The sequence below is a fragment of the Balaenoptera physalus genome, assembly GCF_965194825.1.
Source record: "Balaenoptera physalus genome assembly, chromosome: X".
Lineage (NCBI taxonomy): Eukaryota > Metazoa > Chordata > Mammalia > Artiodactyla > Balaenopteridae > Balaenoptera > Balaenoptera physalus.
This window is the reverse complement of record NC_138903.1, coordinates 102145714-102168207: the sequence shown is the minus strand read 5'-3', so window position 1 is coordinate 102168207 and position 22494 is coordinate 102145714. Positions and strand designations below refer to the sequence as shown.

The window sequence follows — 22494 nt, the reverse complement described above, 5'->3', positions numbered from 1 at the left end:
AATACCTTGTATATGTGCATATAACATCAACCCACATATAAGATTATTTTATTTCTTCTTTACAGATCTAGAGCTTTTTCTCCATTGTGAGTCTCTAAGCAGCCTCTCTAAATACATTCTCTCTAGATACATGCTTCTTTTTTAAACTGGATGAATTTATTTTAAAAGTAAAGAATACAACCTTATTAATAACCAGTTAAGCAATTTAGAGGTGTATGAAGTTTTTATAATCTCCTCCTCTGTCTAATCCTTCTCCAGTATCTCCCTAAATCCCCATACCTCTAAAGTAACTGATGTTATCAGTTTAGTTTTTATTTTAAAATTTTGCTAGGGTCGTATCGTATAAACCTCTGTACTCATATTAATCTACATCTTCCCTCTACCCATTTAACAAATACTAAGCTACATATATGTACTCCTTTAACATGCCTATATTAGAGCAACAAATTATTTGAAACTTCAAAAGCACAAAATTTAAAGATTTTATAGTAATGATAGTAGACATGCAATGAACTACTATTTACATTTGTTAATTTTTAAGTACTATACTTCATGCATATATAATCTGGCAAAGGTAAACTCTGCCTTTCCCGAACTTAAACGAATAATTACCATGCATTATTATTATTTTTTGAGTAGGTTAAGTGTGAAAGGAACTGGGGCCAGTTAGTCTGACTGGAAGAATGAAACATAAATATTGTAAATTTATAAATTTTATGGAAATGTGTGTAAATTTTATGCATATAGGCATTTTTCTGGTGAGAGGTTTAAAAAGTGGCCTAATTCTAAAATATTAAAATAAAACATTGGTTTACTAAGTGGCCTTAAACTAAGTGACCCTAGGCTAGCTTACTTTAAAAGTTCCCTTGTATCATTCCTTTCTATCAGCTGCCACTTTTTACTCAGCCCTTGGGACTACTTCTAGCAGACAGTTGCTAAGGGGGATAAGGAAACTTATTAAAGTCAAGATTATGAAATCACTGTGGCCTATGTATTTCTACTCTGTAGTCCCAAACATAATTTAAGAAACCTTTAGTTACCTTCTAATAGAGTCCAGTCAATATCCTGGTTCTCTGGCTTAGTTAGTGCTGGGTATTTATTAAACAGGTTAGCCACAAAGGCTAAGTTCAGTTTGGGGTTTCCACTGACAACATCAGCAGGGGTAACAAACTGTCTGCAACCTAATTTGTCTGCTTGTTGAAGCATGCTCTCGGCTCTCTTCAAATCATCTGTTTCCTGTTGAAGTAAAATAAGAAGACTTTTTTTTAAAAGACCATACTAAAAATACAGAAATGTTTTCCTACAATGATAGGTTGGGTATACAATTCTGTTTTCTCAGTCAATATATGGTACTTATATTATTGTTTTGAATGCAAAAAAAAAAAAAAAAAAAAAAAGTTGGCTGTGCTGGATATGCAGTACCTTGAAAATACCCTAGATGGCACCAGATCATATATCTAAGGACAGAATACATTTAACTCAATTGAGATTACATCTCTCATGGCAAAATTCATCAAGAAAAAAGCAAAACCTGTTCAGATTTTTAAATTAAGCCCTAAAGAAGGTATAAGGCTGAAAAAGATGATAGAATTATGAGAAAATATTTTAAAAATAATAATCAGGGATACCAGGTTCCGATAATTTTATTTCAGGTTTAAATTGCATATTTTAAATTGTAGTTTTTCTCTTCAACTATTTTTTGTTTGTTTTATTTTACTTTTCCACCCGGGAAGCAAAGTTTTCCATTTCTGTAAAAAAATACTTACTTTCAACTAATTCCTAGGACTCCTAACTCTTCTTCTCCATTTTGCCTTTTTTTTCTTCTGGAAAGGTGCACGCTGATCTCTTGACTAACATACGGTTTGGTGAAGATTTTAAAGTTATAGATCCGATGATTTCAGAGCAATGTAAAAATAGTTTCCCAGGTGCTCACCATTCCCACCTCCCACCAATAAAAGTTCCTCCTGCTGGAGCTGCAGGAGAAACAGTTGCTTTTGGATTATTCGTTTCTACTGACCTGCCCTCCAGACTGCTCTTGGCAGCTACAACAGACATCTCCACCCCAGTCTACCCCAGGGCAAAAGTAGCTCTTCTGGAAAACAGTGTCATGTGAAAAGGGATTTTATAACTGGGAGGAAAAAAGAGAGAAAGGGAACTTGAGGAATGTTACTTCTAAACCAACATGGTGCATGCAGATTGTATACTTTGAGAGTCTTAACTCTGTCTTTAATGGGTGATGGTATCTTTAGTTTTTTAATCTCCAGTGAGGTGCCTTGACTGTCTGGGACTCCAGGACAATGTGTATTTATTGTGTTACCCTTCTCTGTTACCATCTGCAGAGCAATCAGTAACCATGAGCAGATGGGCAATTGAGTGGGATTCAGCCTTCCTTCAGGACTCTCTGTGAGCCTAGTGACTTCCTCTCATAGAGCCTATTTTATTTCTTGTAACCTATCAGTTGTTACTTCAATGCCTCTGGTTTATGCTATTTACCATCTTTATTTTAAAATCCCTTATTTATTGATCATCTTGGCATTCCTAAACAAAAAGCATTGATAATATTGGAATAGAAGGAAGCTTTAAAATAGTCAAAAATTTAAAAAATTCAAATAAATATACTGTAGAATAGTGAAACAAAAAATAATCAAATAAAAAATATACATATGCAAAAAAGAACTTCAGGCCATACCTCACATCATATTCAAAATTAACCCCAAACACACACACACAAATGTATAAACCCAACACTATAAATCTAAAACCCAAATGTAAAACTAAATGTAAAACCCCAAACTTTAAAACCTCTAGGAGAAAACATACGGAGAAATGCTTGTGACCTTGTGTTAGGCTAAAAGTTCTTAGATACAACACCGAAAGCATGATTCATAAGAGAAAAAAATAACTAAATCTGACTTTGTCAAAATTAACAACGTCTGTTCTGTGAAAAACACCGGGACTAAATATTTGCAAATCACATATCCAATAAAGGACTTGTATTCAATCAAAATATATAAAATACTCAAAACTTGACAAGAAGAAAACAAACAATGCAATTAAAATGGGTAAAGTGTTTACTCCCGTTTACCATTGCAACAAAAAGAATAAAATATCTAGGAATAAACCTACCCAAGGAGACAAAAGACCTGTATGCAGAAAATTATAGGACACTGATGAAAGAAATTAAAGATGATACAAATAGATGGAGAGATATACCATGTTCTTGGATTGGAAGAATCAACATTGTGAAAATGACTCTACTACCCAACACAATCTACAGATTCAGTGCAATCCCTATCAAACTACCACTGGCATTTTTCACAGAACTAGAACAAAAAATTTCACAATTTGTATGGAAACACAAAAGACCCGAATAGCCAAAGCAATCTTGAGAACGAAAAAGGGAGCTGGAGGAATCAGGCTCCCTGACTTCAGACTATATTACAAAGCTACAGTAATCGAGACAGTTTGATACTGGCACAAAAACAGAAATATAGATCAATGGAACAGGATAGAAAGCCCAGAGATAAACCCACGCACATATGGTCACCTTATCTTTGATAAAGGAGGCAAGCATATACAGTGAAGAAAAGACAGCCTCGGGCTTCCCTGGTGGCGCAGTGGTTGAGAATCTGCCTGCCAATGCAGGGGACACGGGTTCGAGCCCTGGTCTGGGAAGATCCCACATACCGCGGAGCAACTAGGCCCGTGAGCCACAACTGCTGAGCCTGCGCGTCTGGAGCCTGTGCTCCGCAACAAGAGAGGCCGCGATAGTGAGAGGCCCGCGCACCGCGATGAAGAGTGGCCCCCGCTTGCCACAACTAGAGAAAGCCCTCGCACAGAAACGAAGACCCAACACAGCCATAAATAAAAAAAAAAAAAATTAAAAAAAAACAAAAATGAAAGGTCTTTATAAAAAAAAAAAAAGACAGCCTCTTCAATAAGTGGTGCTGGGAAAATTGGACAGGTACATGTAAAAGTATGAAATTAGAACACTCCCTGACACCATACACAAAAATAAACTCAAAATGGATTAAAGACCTAAGTGTAAGGCCAGACACTATCAAACTCTTAGAGGAAAACATAGGTAGAACACTCTATGACATAAATCAAAGCAAGATCCTTTTTGACCCAGCTCCTAGAGAAATGGAAATAAAAACACAAATAAACAAATGGGACCTAATGAAACTTAAAAGCTTTTGCACAGCAAAGGAAACCATAAACAAGACCAAAAGACAACCCTCAGAATGGGAGAAAATATTTGCAAATGAAGTAACTGACAAAGGATTAATCTCCAAAATTTACAAACAGCTCATGCAGCTCAATAACAAAAAAAAAAAACCCAATCCAAAAATGGGCAGAAGACCTAAAAAGACATTTCTCCAAAGAAGATATACAGATTGCCAACAAACACATGAAAGAATGCTCAACATCGTTAATCATTAGAGAAATGCAAATCAAAACTACAATGAGATATCATCTCACACCGGTCAGAATGGCCATCATCAAAAAATCTAGAAACAATAAATGCTGGAGAGGGTGTGGAGAAAAGGGAACCCTCTTGCACTGTTGGTGGGAATGTATATTGATACAGCCACTATGGAGAACAGTATGGAGGTTCCTTAAAAAACTAAAAATAGAACTACCATACGACCCAGCAATCCCACTACTGGGCATATACCCTGAGAAAACCATAATTCAAAAAGAGTCATGTACCAAAATGTTCATTGCAGCTCTATTTACAATAGCCAGCACATGGAAGCAACCTAAGTGTCCATCATCGGATGAATGGATAAAGAAGATGTGGCACATATATACAATGGAATATTACTCAGCCATAAAAAGAAATGAAATGGAGGTATTTGTAGTGAGGTGGATGGAGTTAGAGTCTGTCATACAGAGTGAAGTAAGTCAGAAAGAGAAAAACAAATACAGTATGCTAACACATATATATGGAATCTAAGGAAAAAAAAAAAGGTCATGAAGAACCTAGTGGCAAGATGGGAATAAAGACACAGACCTACTAGAGAATGGACTTGAGGATATAGGGAGGGGGAGGGGTGAGATGTGACAGGGTGAGAGAGTGGCATGGACATATATATACTACCAAATGTAAAATAGATATCTAGTGGGAAGCAGCCGCATGGCACAGGGAGATCAGTTCGGTGCTTTGTGACCACCTAGAGGGGTGGGATAGGGAGGCTGGGAGGGAGGGAGATGCAAGAGGGAAGAGATATGGGAACATATGTATATGTATAACTGATTCACTTTGTTATAAAGCAGAAACTAACACACCATTGTAAAGCAATTATACTCCAATAAAGATGTTTAAAAAAAATGGGTGAAGTGTTTAAACAAAGATATATGGATGGCAAATAACTATGTGAAAAGATGTTCAACATCATTTGCCATTAGGGAAATGCACATTAAAATCACAATGAGATACCTCTACACCTGTTAAAATGATTCATGTTTAACCACACTAAGGTGTCAGTGAGCATGTGGACGTACTGGTACTTTCACGCACTGCTGGCGGCAATGTGCAAAGGTACAACCACTTTGGAAAACAACTTGGCAGCTGCTTAAAAAAGTTAAACACACACATACCATACTACCCAGCCATTCCACTCCTAGGTATTTACCCAAGATAAATGAATGCGTATATGCATACAAAGACTTGTATATGAATGTTCAGAGCAGCTGTATTTGTAATAGCCCCAAACTGGAAACAATCCAAATGTTCATCAACAGGTGAATGGATAACAAATTACAGTATATCCATTCACTGGACTATTATTCAGCAATAAAATAGGAATGAATTTACGATACATGCAACAACATGGATGAATCTCAAAATAATTACACAGAGTGAAAGAAGCCAGATAAAATAAGAGTACATACTGTATGATTCCATAAAATTCTCAAAAATTCAAACTAAACTGAAAGGAAGCAAATCAGTGGTTGCCTGGGATGGAGGAGTATGGGGGCAGGGAGGAATTACAAAGGATCATGAGGAAACTTGATATATATCCCTAAAGAAGATGTAAGACTGAAAAAGATGAAGGACACTGAAAAACAAGGGGAAAAGCAAGAGGAAAGGATCAGAGGTAAAATGAGTGTGTGTGTGGTGGGTACAGAGTAGTGGGAAATTGCACTGGCCGGAAGAGATGGAGCAAGATGGTATAGCAGGGCCTTACATGATCAGCAGAACATTTCGGATTGAACTCTAGAGTCAATGGGGAAACCTTGAAGGATTCTGAGGAGGTAAGAGACAATGAAGGGAGTGCTTTAAGATCAACTAGGGAGGAGTGACTGGAGAAGAGCTGTACCAGAATCAGAATCAGTATACTGGTGCCATCTATGCAGGCATAAAATCACCTGGCTAGCCATCCCAGACAGCTCCCTTGGTGCACAAGAGGGCCCCTCATTCATGCCAAGAGTGACCTGAACTGAAGAATTTCACAGTTAAAAACAGACAGAAATATAAGCACTACAATTCAGTTACAAATTCAGTTCTGATAAGGACAGCATAAATGGTTTAGCCAGTGTAATCCACTCAATCCTACTGTGAAATATGCTAGAAATGTGGATTTTTAAAAACCAGTAGAATACATTCCATATCCAATGAGTACTAACAACAACAGGATCCTAGAAAGTTGGGACTAAATAGTCTAGGCCAACTCTTTACTTCATGTATGAACAAAGTGAAATCCAATTTCGGGAAGGAACTTGTCCAAGGTCATTGAACAAATAAGTGATGTAATCAGGGAACATGTTCCGTGACAGTAATTCCCCAAACTGGATTTCAGGGATCAGGAGTTTGTAAACATATTCACATTACTCTCAACACAGGAATATTACAGATGCATATATGAATATGTAGTCATTAAATCTATCACTGTGATTATAATCCAAATACTTGGAAAAGGTGAGTCTCTAGTGCTTATTTCCCCACACTTGCTTTGAATATTTTATGCCATCCATATGAACCAATGCCACCATAATTACAGAACTCACTAATAAACTATTAACATAAATCAAAGCATCTTTCTGCCTCTGAATTACACCTACAGTAATAAATTTTAAAATAATGCTTAAAATTGCCAACACCATAACATGCAATTATAAAAATTCTTGTTATTTATAAGAAATTGACAACAACTTTGTAAGCTTATAGAATTCAAAAGAACACCTATACTTACATTGAAACCTGACATGTTAATATCTATCCGTGGTTCACCTTCCTTTTGTCCTTTTGGTGCAATTTGATTGAGAAGATGAAAATAGGCTTTGGAATCCTACAAATGAATTGAAAATGTCAGTGAGATCACATTTACAAAGAATGAATGTATCCTATTGTCCCATGTTTGGAAGGATACTCGCGTTGGATTTTGTGAGAATGTACGACACAAATCTCTATCTTCTAATTTAACGGCTCCTTTCCCCAGAAAAGTCCACTTATCTGGCCTTAGGTCTGCCTTGAATATGGATGAACTGGATTTTGTCATGACTTTACAATTTATTGAAGTCATCAATACAATAATGCTAGTAAACACATAACTAGTTCTGTACCTTCACTGAGTTACTGAAGTCAATAAGCTTGATAGATAAAACAAGCAGGAGAAAAGTAGGACAGGAGAAATCCAGGAAGCATAGGGAAAGAAAAAATAAACAGGTTACATCATTACAAAGCACAATATGTATATACCATAACGTATGGAGAAGAGATTAGCTGTGTTAAAGATGTATTTAAATGACAAAAATTTTACAACGAGTAACACTTGAGGTGGTGAAATAACATTAAACCCTTAATTATCTGAACTGTACCAAGTGCAAACACTCATGAGGGTCTTCAACACACATGTCAAATTGTACCAGAGGACAGGAACTGGAGTGAAGATTCCTTAATCATGTTATATTTGAAGATCACCTTCCCAGCCATAGGGTTATGTGCACCCTAATCCCCTGGAGAAGTTGTTCAATATGGAGATTGCTGGATCCAACCTCAGACCTACCAAGCACAGATCTCTGGGAGCTGCCCAGAAAGCTGCATCTTAAATGAGCCACCCCAATAAGTTTGATACACTCGCCAGAAACGATTCTAAGACTGGGGAGAATCAGGTGAGTGAAAGCCACTTCAGAGCAATTCATGGAATGCAAACCCAGATCATACCATTAGTAGGCATAGGGGTTATCTCCTTCCAAGGAGTAGTGCATTACAGTTGTGAAAGTGCTTTCGCTTACAATTACCTACTGAAGGTGCAGAAACAATTCGTAATCTAACCCTATGTACTTGAGAAAGACGGGTAAAGAGCAGACCCCACAGAGTCTGTACTTACTACCCTGAAAAGGGGCTGTACAGGTGAAAATTTGAATTTGAACATACATTACCTAACAATCCTCTGCTTTTTAAAAATATTCAAAGCAGAATATTTTTTAAAAAAATATTCATTTGTAAATAAGATTCCCTTTTATACATTTAAATTATGTGCTCTGAACATAAAATACATTTATGAATGGTTTTCGGGAACGTATCTAATGTGTAAAGCAAAATATAGCTGGCTAAGCATGTTGCATAAATTAAAAGAAGAGGTGGGGTCAGTTGGTTTTATAAATTTGGGGCCATCCTTAATTTTCACTGATGAAATCAGTGATGCAGATATATCCCATTACTTTCTCTCACCACTGAATAAACTGATGTGGTCACAGACTATTTTCATAGCCCTATTGGCCAGTGACATCTGATGAAGATCCTTGAATTTGTTCCCTGTGTTCCAACATCTGGATTTTGGAGAGCCGAGTTGGTTAATGAGAATGCCAAGATATCTGCTGTGGTGATTTTGGCCCTCTCTCCCCGAGATGCCAAAGGCAACGTGTGGTAAATGAATGCTACCGATGTCTCCCGCCCTTGCGAGTTTTCCCTAGTGCTCATGATGAGCAGTGAGTGCCAAAATTCAACTCAACGCAAGAAATCTTTGTGGGTCTTTTATGTGCCAGGTGTTGTGTTAGAGGTAGGCTTTAGTAGGAGGGCAGTAATGCAAGGGCGGGGGCTGAGGTAGGAGACACAGACATAAATAAAAGTATGTAACTACCCTCAAGAACTCAGCGCCTGAAGGAGGGAGCACATGACAGAAGAGGAGCCAAATAAGAAAGGGGACAGGGAATCCTGAGGCCCTTTCTCTTCTAGGTCTTTACTAACAGGTACACTGAGGCCTGGGAAAGGCAGTTAGCAACAGAAGAGTCATGACTGCCTGTCCTTTCATACTCCATGTCGAACAGTAGGCAGAATAGAAAATGTTAGGACTATAATATGATACTTTTTACCCCTTTCTGCAAAAGGAAAGCTAGACTTGGTGTAGTTCTCCTTACTTGGCTCCATCTCTCTACTGAAATCTACCATCAGGGCCAAGAGGCAACAAGGCTGGGTGATAAACTCATAGGAATGACCCCTCCTTTAAGCTGGCATGAAATCTCCCGAGTCATTATATCCCCCAAAGTGTCGATAACTGCACAGTTACCTTGATGTCAGCACTAAAATTGTTGATTTTCTGCCAGCCTGAGTTTTCCAAATGAAAGTTTGCCCATCTAAGCAGAAGCTCTTCTGGAGATAATTTCATAAGCTCCTCCAAGGTCTCACCGTCTCGAAGTAAAGCAGCCAAGGCTACAAGGAAAAAAGCCACAACCAATATATTCCATGTAACAGTTATTACAAGTTTATTGAGTCTTTTGACACTCTATTAAGTAAGTAATAGAGGTACTAAAAGTACTGTGACCTAGTGCCTGGTTTTCAGGTACTCACAGTCTAATAACAAAGATAAATAAAAGTAGATAATTATGATCCAGATAGAAACATTGTATTATGAGAATACGCAGCAAACATATATTATAACATATTCTTTATTATTCTTCACATTCCAAATACCAATTAAGTTCTAGCTTTTAAGTTGAACATTTTCACATTATGTCATATATTTACATAAATTGTTCTTAAGTAATATGAAAATCAGAGACTTGGGGGAGTATGTTTAAAATTTTGGAGCCTTTTACTTAACCTTTTGATTAAATGAGTATACAAACCCCATGGTATGTATATTTAAGTATAACTAATTAACTCTTGAAGTGTTAAACCTATTTTTAAAGGAATAGAATTCAACTTTGCATTTTCTATAGCATCTAACATGTAAAGGCTGCTCAATAATTTTTTGTTGTTGAACTGAATGCCTAGAAGAAGCCAAGGGTTTTTTGGTAAATATTCCCAGAGGTAACAGGTAGAAGCTTGGGTGTCTCTACAGAGCACTGTCTAAATTCAAGCACTGTTTTATGAAGAAGTTGTGTAGTCCTTATGCAATAATTACCTCCCATAAGATAAAAGGAGATTTATATTGAACAAGAAGACTGAAACTGCCTGACTTCCAAAGAGGTCTAAGCGATACCTCTAACAGGCAAATTTCATCTTTCATGGACTCTGCTTCATGCCATGTCACTCTGGCACTGAGGGATTTAAGCAAGGGAAGAGGCAACATTCTTACTTGTACAGAAGCCTCTTTCTGCTCCCCATCTCCAAGTCAAAGGCTGGAAAGGATTAAACAGCCTGGTATCTATGCACCTGAGACCTTGTCAAAGATAAATCATTTGATTTATTACATGAGCCAATGTAATTTAATTTTGTTGTCTTCCTTTCCTTTTCAATGGACTTCAACTCCTTTAACATGACAAACACTGCTCTGAAGAGGCCAGCAATTAGAAAAATTTTATTTGTTTAAATATGGGCCCCTTTGAGTGGATTGAAAGTGTAAGTGTAATAAAGTCTTGGATAAATGTGCAAAATAAGACTGTTGACAGGCATTGTGAGACCCTGAAATACTGAGAACCCCCAGTATATATTCTTCCCCCAAAGTAACTGAGGATTGATATGGTGAGTTCCAGAAGAAAATGTGAATATTTGGAGTGATGCTTAATATTGTAAACTTCAAAAGGAGAGGATAATGTAGTACTTCCGAGCACCCCAGGACAATTGTACTGCATATGCTTATACATCCTAGAAGTCTATGATGTGATATCAAAACCTATCCTATAAGAATGATGCTTCTGCTAATTCAGGAAACATGAGACCACCAGGGGCAATTTAGAATAGTTTTGAAGAGGCCTAAATCTATGATAGAATAGAAAAGGTATGGAAAATAATAGGAGATGGTGTGCAGCAGTGGAGCTGAGGGTGGTGATGGGGTGGGGACTGTGTGGTCAGAGCAGAAAAGAATACATATCAAGTTTGGGGACTTTGGGCAAGTTCCTTAAACTCTCTGTGCTTCCGTGCCTTTACTGTGAAATGAATTCTAAAGTGCCAGACAAATGTTAATTACTACTAAAGAAGAAAGTTATAATTAGGCTGTTTTCCTGAATAACACTATAACATTACCTTATGTTTAATTCTAGTTATCATCTAATCACCTCAATTAAGTGAAAGCATGACAGTCTGCATGACTAGAAAAAATAACCAATAAACGACTTTCAAAATTATGACTGTGTTCCATTACCTTCATTCCTGCTTAATTCAATGTCAGCAAACAAACCGATCTTAATGATCTGCCAAAGCAGTCCCAAAACCAGATGAGGTTTCCCAGCCCGCAAATCTTCTGCACCAATGTTCACAACGTGACACCCAATGGCAGAAGCAGAGTTCAGTGCCAAGTTCAAGTTTTCCTGCAAGACAGCCAATTTACAACACTTGCTTCTTGACCTTTCTGTTTTTTTGCAGTCTATTTCTCCCTTCACTGAAAATAACACTCAGCAAGGAAATTATGTCTTAATTTTACCCACACGTGATGCACAAAAAGCAATATCCAGGCTTTGGTGTTAAAAGCATAGCTAGGGACTCCCCTGGTGGTCCAGTGGGTAAGACTCCGTGCTCCCAATGCAGGGGGCCCGGGTTTGATCCCTGGCTGGGGAACTAGATCCCACATGCATGCCACAACTACGAGTCCGCATGCCACAACTAAGAAGCCCACGTGCCACAACTAAACATGCCTCAATGAAGATCCTACGTGCTGCAACTAAGACCTGGCGCCGCCTAAATAAATAAATAAATAAATAAATATTTTTTTAAAAAAAAGCATAGCTAAAATAAATCTAGCCTCATTGTTATTGTCTTTTTCAGATTTACAGGGGAAGTTAACTCAGTATTTTTATTTGGTCCCTTCTTAAGGACACTGACACTAAAGGGAAAGGCTGAGTTACTAGAGTAAGTATATCCATATGGGTTAAGTGTCGTATTTCTAAAAATGCCTAAATGAGAGGTCTATTGAATACACCTGAGAGTTCTAGAAGTTCTCAATCTCCACATCCCAAGAGATGCTCTTGCTTGAGGGAATTTTGCTATCTAACAGTCTAATACTCACTAAATGGAAAATAAAAGCCCTTTGTTCTTTAAGCATGTTAATTAATTAAGAGCTTAAATGTTTTTGCTTATTTCTGTATGTTTGAACACAAAATGTAATGAAAAGAACACAGGGCTTTGCAGTTAGACCTGGATTTGAACTTTACTTCCAGCAGTAACGTCAGTACAGCTCAAAAACCTTTCTGAGTCTCAGTTTCTCTTTTCTATGAAATCTGGAAAATAATCCTCAACTCAGACTTGTTATAAGAATTAAATGAGAAGATGAAAAGTGCAGAGCCTATGGTCTGTAGAACAGGTCCTCAAATAGTAGTTTCATGGAAGGAGGGGAGAATGGTACATACCTGAATGATGAAGGGTGTAAGTTTCTTCTTGTTGATTGCTCTCTCATCAATTGTATCAGGAACTGAAAGGTTGATCATTTTACTGAAACAAATTTTGAAATGAGTTGACTTATTTTAAAATAATCTTTAATATACACAAATACTGTAAGGCTTATTATAACATGTCTCTCATGTAATCTGAAAAAAAAATGCAACATATGACTTTTATCATGTTGATCTCAAAAAACTATACATATAAAAATGCAAATAAAAAAGACCAAAGTATTTACAGTAGTTGAGTATTTCTGAGTTGGGCATTAGGGCATACTGTCTTATTTAATTTTTTGTAACTTCCACATTCTTTTAGAAGAATGAATTACTTGGATATTAAAAAAAACTTTATTGAATAAATGTTAAAAACAGATAATATCGCACATTGAAACTGAATCTCTCTTCTAGATTATACAATGCACAATTAAAATGACCATGTATCTACAAAGAGGTAAAATTAGTTGAGCATGAGATTCTTTCATTCACCAAATACTTATTGAGTGCCTAGATGATGTACCAGGTACTATATTTGGTGCTGGAAATACAGTGATAATACAGAGAGAAAGAAAAGTTATATTAATTAGGTTAGAATCTGACTTAGGAAGAATCTCATTTGGTAAAATTTGGAGTTAGACTCTAACATTTTAGATGTGTATAATACTGCCCTAAAACAAGTTATTCTGCATAGGGAAAACCATGCTTCTTTCCATGCAAAATTTAAATATTAAATAAATAGTACCATATGAGTCTCTATATTAAAACATATTGGGAATATCTCTTTACAGCCTATAAGTGGCAAGTAAGGGGATATTTCACATTTTTAAAATCAGCTTTTCAAACAACCAAAATGACCTTATTGAAAGAAAAAAGAATTTCATATATTGTACACTGTCATCAGAAATATACCCATTGCACTGTTCTAAGTGCTCTATATATAGTCACTTAAAGCTCAGAACAGCCCTGTGAGGCAAGTACAATAATATGGGGATCATAATGGATGGATCCTGAAATGCAAAGTGGTCAAGTACCTTTTATTTATTTAAAAAATTCTTCCCTATTATGGTTTATTACAGGATATTAAATATAGTTCCCTGTGCTATATGGTAGGACCTTATTGTTTATCTATTTCATATATAGTATGTTTTATATACAGTGTGTATCTGCTAATGCAAAACTCCTAATTTATCTCTTTCTCCCCCTTTCCCCTTTGGTAACCATAAGTTTATTTTCTATGTCTGTGAGTCTGTTTCTATTTTGTAAATAAGTTCATTTGTATCATTTTTTTTAAGATTCCACATATAAGTGATATCATGTGGTATCTGACTTTCTCTGTCTGACTTACTTCACTCAGTATGACAATCTCTAGGTCCATCCATGTTGCTGCAAATGGCATAATTTCATTCTTTTTTATGGCTGAGTAGTATTCCAGTGTGTATATGTACCACATCTTCTGTATCCATTCCTCTGTTGATGGACATTTAGGTTGCTTCCATGTCTTGGCTATTGTAAACAGTGCTGCTGTGAACATTGGGGCACATCTATCATTTTGACTTACAGTTTTCTCCAGACATATGCCCAGGAGTGGGGCTGCTGGATCATATGGCAACTCTATTTTTAGTTTTTTAAGGAACCTCCATAGTATTTTCCATAGTGGCTGTACCAATTTACATTCCCACCAACAGTGTAGGAAGGTTCAAAGGGGTCAGTATCTTGATTGCAGCTATTGATACATAGCTACTGAGTGACAGAGTCTGAATAGGAACCGGGCAGACTGATTATGGAGCATGCTCTTAACCACTGTACGCCACTGCCTCAAAAAAGAGTTGCATTCACTGACAAACTGTTGATAATCTTATATCATTTCTGCCAAGACACTGTTGGGTCTGGGGCAGCAGGAGTGACGAATGCATTTTTCAGAAATAAGTAATTGGAGAGTGAAAAGTGATGAGTGGCTTGTTTTTCTCTTTTGGGACCGATGGTACTTGAGAATAAAGAGATGCTGACATAAAAAGTTCAACTAAGTTGTAATGTTTAGCTTACTCAGTGATGAGAAGAAATTGGAAGCTGAGAGCTTCTCTAGGAAGAGGTCTCTGGGCTAAATGACTGAGTTTTAGATTCACCTTTAGTGGTACTTTCACGGACAGACCTAGAGATGAAATGGGCAGAACCTAGACAATTTTCAATTCTAGCTATTCCCCGAGATGAATCCGTCAAGCATCCAGAAACAACTATGTCAATTACATGGAAGACTATTTTTGGAAATCTTACCAAAGCACAATTCCATCACCAACAGCTTTGAACAGGTCATCAGTATTTGGGTTCATTGGTATGACATGTCGGCAATCTGGATCATTTTCCAAAGCTTTGTTTATCCAGTTAACGAAAGCATATTTTTCTTCCTCTAAAATTACGTGGAATAAGAAGACATTAGTTCATACTCTAGGTTAAATATTTGACTCTAAAGCCTGAAATAGTTGTTCAGGAGAGCTGTACGTTAATGTTTCACAAGCCTTTTGTTATCCTCTTTGGAAACCCAGACAAGTGAATGCAACACAGTGGCTGTTAGGAGCTATATAAAATAAACAAAAAGAATAGAGCAGGGCTAACTGATCCTTAGAAGTTAGTTACAAAATTCTATTTATAGTTGAGAATCTGCCTGCTAATGCAGGGGACACGGGTTCGAGCCCTGGTCTGGGAAGATCCCACATGCCGCGGAGCAACTGGGCCCGTGAGCCACAGCTACTGAGCCTGCGCGTCTGGAGCCTGTGCTCCCCAATAAGAGAGGCCACGATAGTGAGAGGCCCACGCACCGCGATGAAGAGTGGCCCCCGCTTGCCGCAACTAGAGAAAGCCCTAGCACAGAAACGAAGACCCAACATAGCAATCAATCAATCAATCAATCAATCAATCAATCTTTAAAAAAAAAATCTATTTATATTACTGTAGGGCTCTGCTGTAATAAAGCCTATCTGTGCACGTATTGTATCATGGCTCTTACAAGCTAATAAAGCCGTACAATAAATACCTGTAATGCCTTTATGGGAAGTATTAAGTCCCAAGTCCAAATATAGGTCACAACGACTTCGACTGTATTCTTAATTAGGAGGCAATGTGTTTCTAGAGCCTCTCCTTGACATTATAGCAGGCAACCTACTTAGTTCACTGTGTTCACCTAACACATGTGAAACTATTTACCTGAGTAAGAATGCTGCGTTCCTTCACTGGACAGCTCTGAAGTTCCTCCCAGAGCACAGATCCCTTCTTTCCTGTTGATTGCTTTGCGGAAGGTTTTGGCAATATCGCTGCTTTTTACCTCTTGGAAAATCTATTAACGAAAATATGTTGTTGATTCACAATTTTCAATCAGTCACAACCATAAGCATATTTATCTTCTTTTATACTCTGGTAACCTACATTTCCCCCCCATAGGTGATAAGGCAAACTAGGCTTGAGTTTTAAAATGCTAAACAAGTACTTCAATACTGCTACCAAAAATGAAGTGCCAGAAGTCAACTGCACACACTTGTCAAAAACATCAAGCGCCACATGCGTTGAATACGTTTTAAGCCAAAAACTAGTGTAGTTCAAAGGCACAGGTAAATCTGTTAATTTTCTAGAACAAGGAAGGCTTTGTTCCTTTCCTGGAGAGAAACGACTGAAGGCTTCCCCCTTCTTTAAGCACGATTCACAGTGCAAAGAAAGATTAAAATGTTGGGACTTCCCTGGTGGTGCAGTGGTTAAGTATCCGCTTGCCAATGCAGGGGACACGGGTTTGAGCCCTGGTCTGGGAAGATCCCACATGCCGTGGAGCAACTAAGCCCGTGCGCCACAACTACTGAGTCTGCACTCTAGAGCCCACAAGCCACAACTACTGAGCCCGAGAGCCACAACTACTGAAGCCTGTGTGCCCAGAGCCTGTGCTCCGCAACAAGAGAAGCCACTGCAATGAGAAGTCCGCGCACTGCAACGAAGAGTAGCCGCCACTCGCTGCATCTAGAGAAAGCCTGTGCGCAGCAACTAAGACCCAACGCAGACAAAAAAAAAAAAAAAAAAAAAAGAATAAACCCAGAAAAGAGGCTTTTCAGTGATCGAGCTTCTTCACAATAAGGCACATGGCTAATGAAATTAACCTGTACATTCTAATTGTACAAAAGCAGGCGGTAACAAAGCAAATTTCATACCCTACTCTAACCGCTTGACTGAATGACTGGACATTCCAAAGGTCTGCCCATACATGTCTGAAATACTGAAACTTACCTAACCTCCAATTTGTTCCTGAGCTACCAATGTGCATGGCTAAATTAGCCACCGCCAGAAAAACAAGAGCAAGATGTAGCATTTTCATAAAAACTGCTTTAAAAGGTGTTTAGAACACAATAGACCTATCGAAAGAAACTTACGGCCCTAATGGAAAAGTTGCTGAGCAAACAGAAGATAACCCAAAGGCCTTTAGCATTACTGACAAGTACATACTCACAAACACACCTCAGGAGGGGTAGCCTATGTTTGAAGGTCATAGAACAGGGTCACCGTATTTAGCAGTTCAGGCTGTGTCTATGAGAGCAGGCATGAGTAGAAGCTGAAATCCAGCCCATGCTCCCCTAAGCAGGCCTGGTGTCTTGTGCAAGACTGTGGCAGGCAGAAAGAGGAGTGCCGTTTTACATTTAGTCTCTCCAGGAGAGCATCTTTTTGTAATTAATCAACTGAGACAGACTCTTTTTTTTTTTTTTTAACATCTTTATTGGAATATAATTGCTTTACAATAGTGTGTTAGTTTCTGCTTTATAACAAAGTGAATCAGTTATACATATACATATGTTACCATATCTCTTCCCTCTTGCATCTCCCTCCCTCCCACCCTCCCTATCCCACCCCTCTAGGTGGTCACAAAGCACAGAGCTGATCTCCCTGTGCTATGCGGTTGCTTCCCACTGGCTATCTATTTTACGTTTGGTAGTGTATATATGTCTATGCCACTCTCTCACCCTGTCACATCTTACCCCTCCCCCTCCCCATATCCTCAAGTCCATTCTCTAATAGGTCTGTGTCTTTATTCCCGTCTTGCCCCTAGATTCTTCATGACCTTTTTTTTTCCTTAGATTCCATATATATGTTAGCATACTGTATTTGTTTTTCTCTTTCTGACTTACTTCACCCTGTATGACAGACTCTAACTCCATCCACCTCACTACAAATAACTCCATTTCGTTTCTTTTTATGGCTGAGTAATATTCCATTGTATATATGTGCCACATCTTCTTTATCCATTCATCCGATGGTGGACACAGGTTGCTTCCATGTCCTGGCTATTGTAAATAGAGCTTCAATGAACATTGTGGTACATGACTCTTTTTGAATTATGGTTTTCTCAGGGTATATGCCCAGTAGTGGGATTGCTGGGTCGTATGGTAGTTCTATTTTTAGTTTTTTAAGGAACCTCCATACTGTTCTCCATAGTGGCTGTATCAATATACATTCCCACCAATAGTGCAAGAGGGTTCCCTTTTCTCCACACCCTCTCAAGCATTTATTGTTTCTAGATTTTTTGATGATGGACATTATGACCAGTGTGAGATGATATCTCATTGTAGTTTTATTTGCATTTCTATAATGATTAATGATGTTGAGCATTCTTTCATGTGTCTGTAGGCCATCTGTATATCTTCTTTGGAGAAATGTCTATTTAGGTCTTCTGCCCATTTTTGGATTGGGTTGTTTGTTTTTTTGTTATTGAGCTGCATGAGTTGCTTGTAAATTTTGGAGATTAATCCTTTGTCAGTTGCTTCATTTGCAAATATTTTCTCCCATTCTGAGGGCTGTCGAGACAGACTCTTTCTAACTGGTAGGAAAGTTGCTGTAGCCCCATCACAAAGTCATCTTTTCCTGTTACCGTCCTGAAATCCTGGTCTTCCTTGGACTTATAAACCCAATTTTATTTAGGAAAATAGTTAGTAAGCAGTAAGTTTTACAAAATCAAGCTTACTCAATTTCCATAGCTGTGATTTTGTGCTATACCTGTAATTTCAGAGGTAGACTCAGAATGTGTGTGCGCGCGTCTATGTCTGTATATGTATATAGACACACACACACTGACTACTCTAAATGTTACACACAACAAATGAAATCACTCTTCCTCCTCTCTGGCCATTATACTGACTCCTGTTAAGTATCAATAGTGTGGAACTGACTCATGTACCCTGGGTAATTTCAAATTATTAAAATTATTTTTACTCACACTCTGATTCCACCTGTAATTTCATTTAATTTACCTTACCTTCCAAGCCAAGATTAGACAACAAAATGGTTACTTGGGAATGTAGCATCTTAACTGTGATGCATTTTGTTCCCACAGCTCCCTCTTTGATAACTATATGTATCTGCTCAGTGAAAAAACAATATTTACTATTCTACCTCACTCTGAACTTTACTTCATTTAGATAACACTGTGTAGTAAATTAAAATATAAAATGTGTGCTTCTCCTGACCGAGATACCATAAATCACTGGAACGACAAAAATCTCCAAAATGTGATTGCCTCAAAGCTACTGCCCTCAGAATGACATATGCAAAGTTATTTTTCTTATCACGACTATTTTTGCCTTAAGGATCATTAGCTTCTAAAAATTAGGTTGTTTCCATGATCACTATTTCAGCTGAAAAACTTTGTAAACATCATGGAAAAGAGGAATAATACAAATAATAATAACTTTTAAAGAAGAATGTCTACTGTACAATATTCTAACGCAATTACATAGCTCTACTTAAACTCTTGATGCTTGGGAATAACATGTTGAATGCAAAGTTGCAATTAAATGAGTTAATTTTCAATTGTCTTACAAAAGTTACATGACCTTCCTTTTCTAAATATTTTAAAATAAATTCTTCCAGCCAGGCTCAAATTTTCAGTTTCATAGTATTTTCCTCTGTTCTTTAGATTTAAAAAAATGTTAAAACATAAGTGATAGTTGAAGATTTATGTATCTGTTAAATTGATTCACTACGTGAGAATTTGCATTTTATTTTCTACTTTAGTAAAGAAATCACTCGAGTGGATGATAAAGCAATTTGAGTATAAGCCTTGGCTTAACAAGAATCTCTGAAATCAGAGATAGCACCAGGCCAACTACTGTGCTGGAGAGTTGTCAATGAATCTTTTCAAAGCTGCCCGTGGTGATACTAATGAGCTCGCTGTTTCATGCTGTTTTCCCTCCATGAGGAGGGACTTGCTTTTATCATGTGTGAACAAACTCCTGGTGTACACTGTTCACTCTGGTTCTATACATCTTTTCCAGTCTCTTTTATGAAACGTATATGTTTCTTATTCCTTTCAAAAGTGTCATCACCTTCCTAGATCAGCACTAGTGGCCAAACCAAAGCAATGCAGAGGCACAGGACTTAAGAAGGAAAGATTTTAGAATGAATTGCAAAAAAATACTGACTGGCTTCCAGTGTTTGAGGCTTGTTTCCAATGCAGCAGGTTTGAATTTTTACTTTTCGGGGAATCTGTTGTAGGCCTAAACTTAGTAATAATAGGAAAAGAACACTGCCTTTGTAATAAATAGAAATAACTACCAACAACTAACACCTGTATAGCATTTGCTATATACCGGGTATGGTTCTAAGCACTTTACTTATATGAAGTTACTTAATCCTATGAGGTCGGTAATATTAGTAAAAGTTCTAAAACAGGTCAATAACTTATTCCCATTATGTAAGAGCAAGGTTCTCACTGTGAAAATAAGAGTTTAATGCAGATTTCTCTGCTGAAAGAACTTATCGCCATACCAGTCTTTTTACAGATGAAGTAAAAAAACCCCACTATTACCGCAGAAGTATAAAAATCCAGTAATTTAGTTTTGAAATACTTAGAAGAAATAAGATCAGTTAATATATTTAATTTTAACACGTGAAGTTTACATATAATTTGGGGGCTCTTTTCTGCCATATATATATATTCTCCAAAATTAATATAAACATGTTGTTTGTAGCCTGGTTTGCAATTAACACCTCTTAAGTAGCAATTTAAAATAAAAACCAAAAATCTAACGTGCAAGAACATGTTTATTTCTATTTCCTTATGTTAATCCCTGACAGGAATAATGTGCTTCCTCTTTCTCAGATAACTAGGATCTACCCATATTTTGTCTGACAATTTGTAAGATGTTTCATTGATGACAAGGCAGATGGGAGCGGACAGACATTTGGTTGGTTACATACCCATCTTTCTTTCAGCACAGTCATGGTGGTATCATTCTGAAACTTCAGCTGGGTTATTTTACCGTCCTTCAGATTTCAAATTTCTTGAATAGAAGGGAGGTAACCGGAAAAAGCCACTAGTCCCCTGTGTAATGTTGGGCAAGTCACTTCCTTTTTCAGGAACCCAGGCTTTTTTTTTTAATTTGAAAAATGAAGGAGTATAAACATATTGATTTCTTCCAATTCTAAAATATACATTTTAACCAACAAGGTCCTCATTAGTATTTTATTTTTTAAAAAAATCCCTGGTGATGCCAAAATTATTATGCCTGTTACTCACTTTTTAAGAAAATACTAGGGTAATCACAGCCTTCACTTAAAAGCCACAAACAGCTGTGTGGAATCAGCAACGTTACAAAATATACAAAATTAAATATTTCCCTAAGATGATTTTTCTCAAAGACAATTTCATAACTGTGTCCTTAAAAATACTGGCACACTGCAAATCTTGATTATTTAAGTCTGTTCTTCCTAGTAGATTAAAAAATTCTGAGCAGAAAATTATATCAAAAATAAGTGATCATAGTTATCTACCACTGTAAGCTGCTTTAAACTCACAATTAAACATGCAGTTACAAGGGAGGCAAGTTAAACATCAGAGGACATGCAAGCGCTCATACTGCAAGTCAATTGCAACTTACTATTGAACATAGGATTCGAAACAAAAGGCTTTGGCAATAACTGGAGACAAAAAATGGTGGGGAGGAGATCAGTATTTCAAGAGAAGATGGCAAGAACTATAGCATTATAGTTATGAAATATGTCTACATTTTAAAAAAAGTAACACTCCCCTCCTCCCAGCCACGCCCTGCCCCGCCCCACCCCCAGACAAATGCTATCAGTTGAGTAGACACCATTACTTAGTCAATTTGCTTCTGGAACTCTCAAGGTGTTCTAAAGGGGTTAATTCTAATTGGAAAAAACATATCAGAATTTCACCTCCTTTACTGAGCTATGGTTACTGATGGGAGTATATGCTATCATTTCAGGTGTCTTGGGGCAAAAACAAACCGTGGAAAAGGATAGGAGCGCTAGGAAGTTTGTGATAAGTATTAGGCACTAATTACCTATCTGCAATATATGTAAGGAATGCCAAATTCGATCTAGTCAAACTCAGCCCTAAATGAATAATAAATAAAAACAATAAAATCTTAAGTGTTCTTAATTGAGGGGAGAGGCAACAGCTATTCTTTAATATATATCTCAAATACTTTGTTAATGAATATGGATGGAAAATGCCATATGTCTAGAAAAATCTTGACCCTGCTAGCTAGCAGCTAAAAGCATTAGGCTTCAATAGTGAGTACCACACATACACTCTCTAAGCACTGAGTATGGAACACTAGGTGCTTGGGGGTAGAAGAATTAAGAAATCAGCCCCTAACCTTGAAGAGTATTTGATGATACTAGAGAAGCAAGAAGAATTTTAAGTGCCTCTTCCAACGGACCGAAAAGATGTGCTTCTAACTTTTAATT

At 37.3% G+C, this 22494-nt stretch overlaps 1 protein-coding gene across 5 annotated transcripts in view; it reads right to left on the bottom strand.

The window, feature by feature from the left end:
- The window catches only part of PLS3 (plastin 3), a 90544-nt gene that overhangs the window by 5127 nt on the left and 62923 nt on the right, over positions 1-22494 (bottom strand). For all 5 annotated transcript variants that reach the window (XM_082445537.1, XM_082445539.1, XM_082445541.1 and 2 more), the window contains 7 exons: positions 15958-16087; positions 15031-15163; positions 12733-12814; positions 11532-11697; positions 9516-9658; positions 7200-7295; positions 1041-1236 (listed from right to left, as the gene is read on the bottom strand). In XM_082445537.1, coding sequence (XP_082301663.1) covers positions 1041-1236; positions 7200-7295; positions 9516-9658; positions 11532-11697; positions 12733-12814; positions 15031-15163; positions 15958-16087 — 946 coding nt within the window. The remainder of the gene's footprint in view (positions 1-1040; positions 1237-7199; positions 7296-9515; positions 9659-11531; positions 11698-12732; positions 12815-15030; positions 15164-15957; positions 16088-22494) is intronic.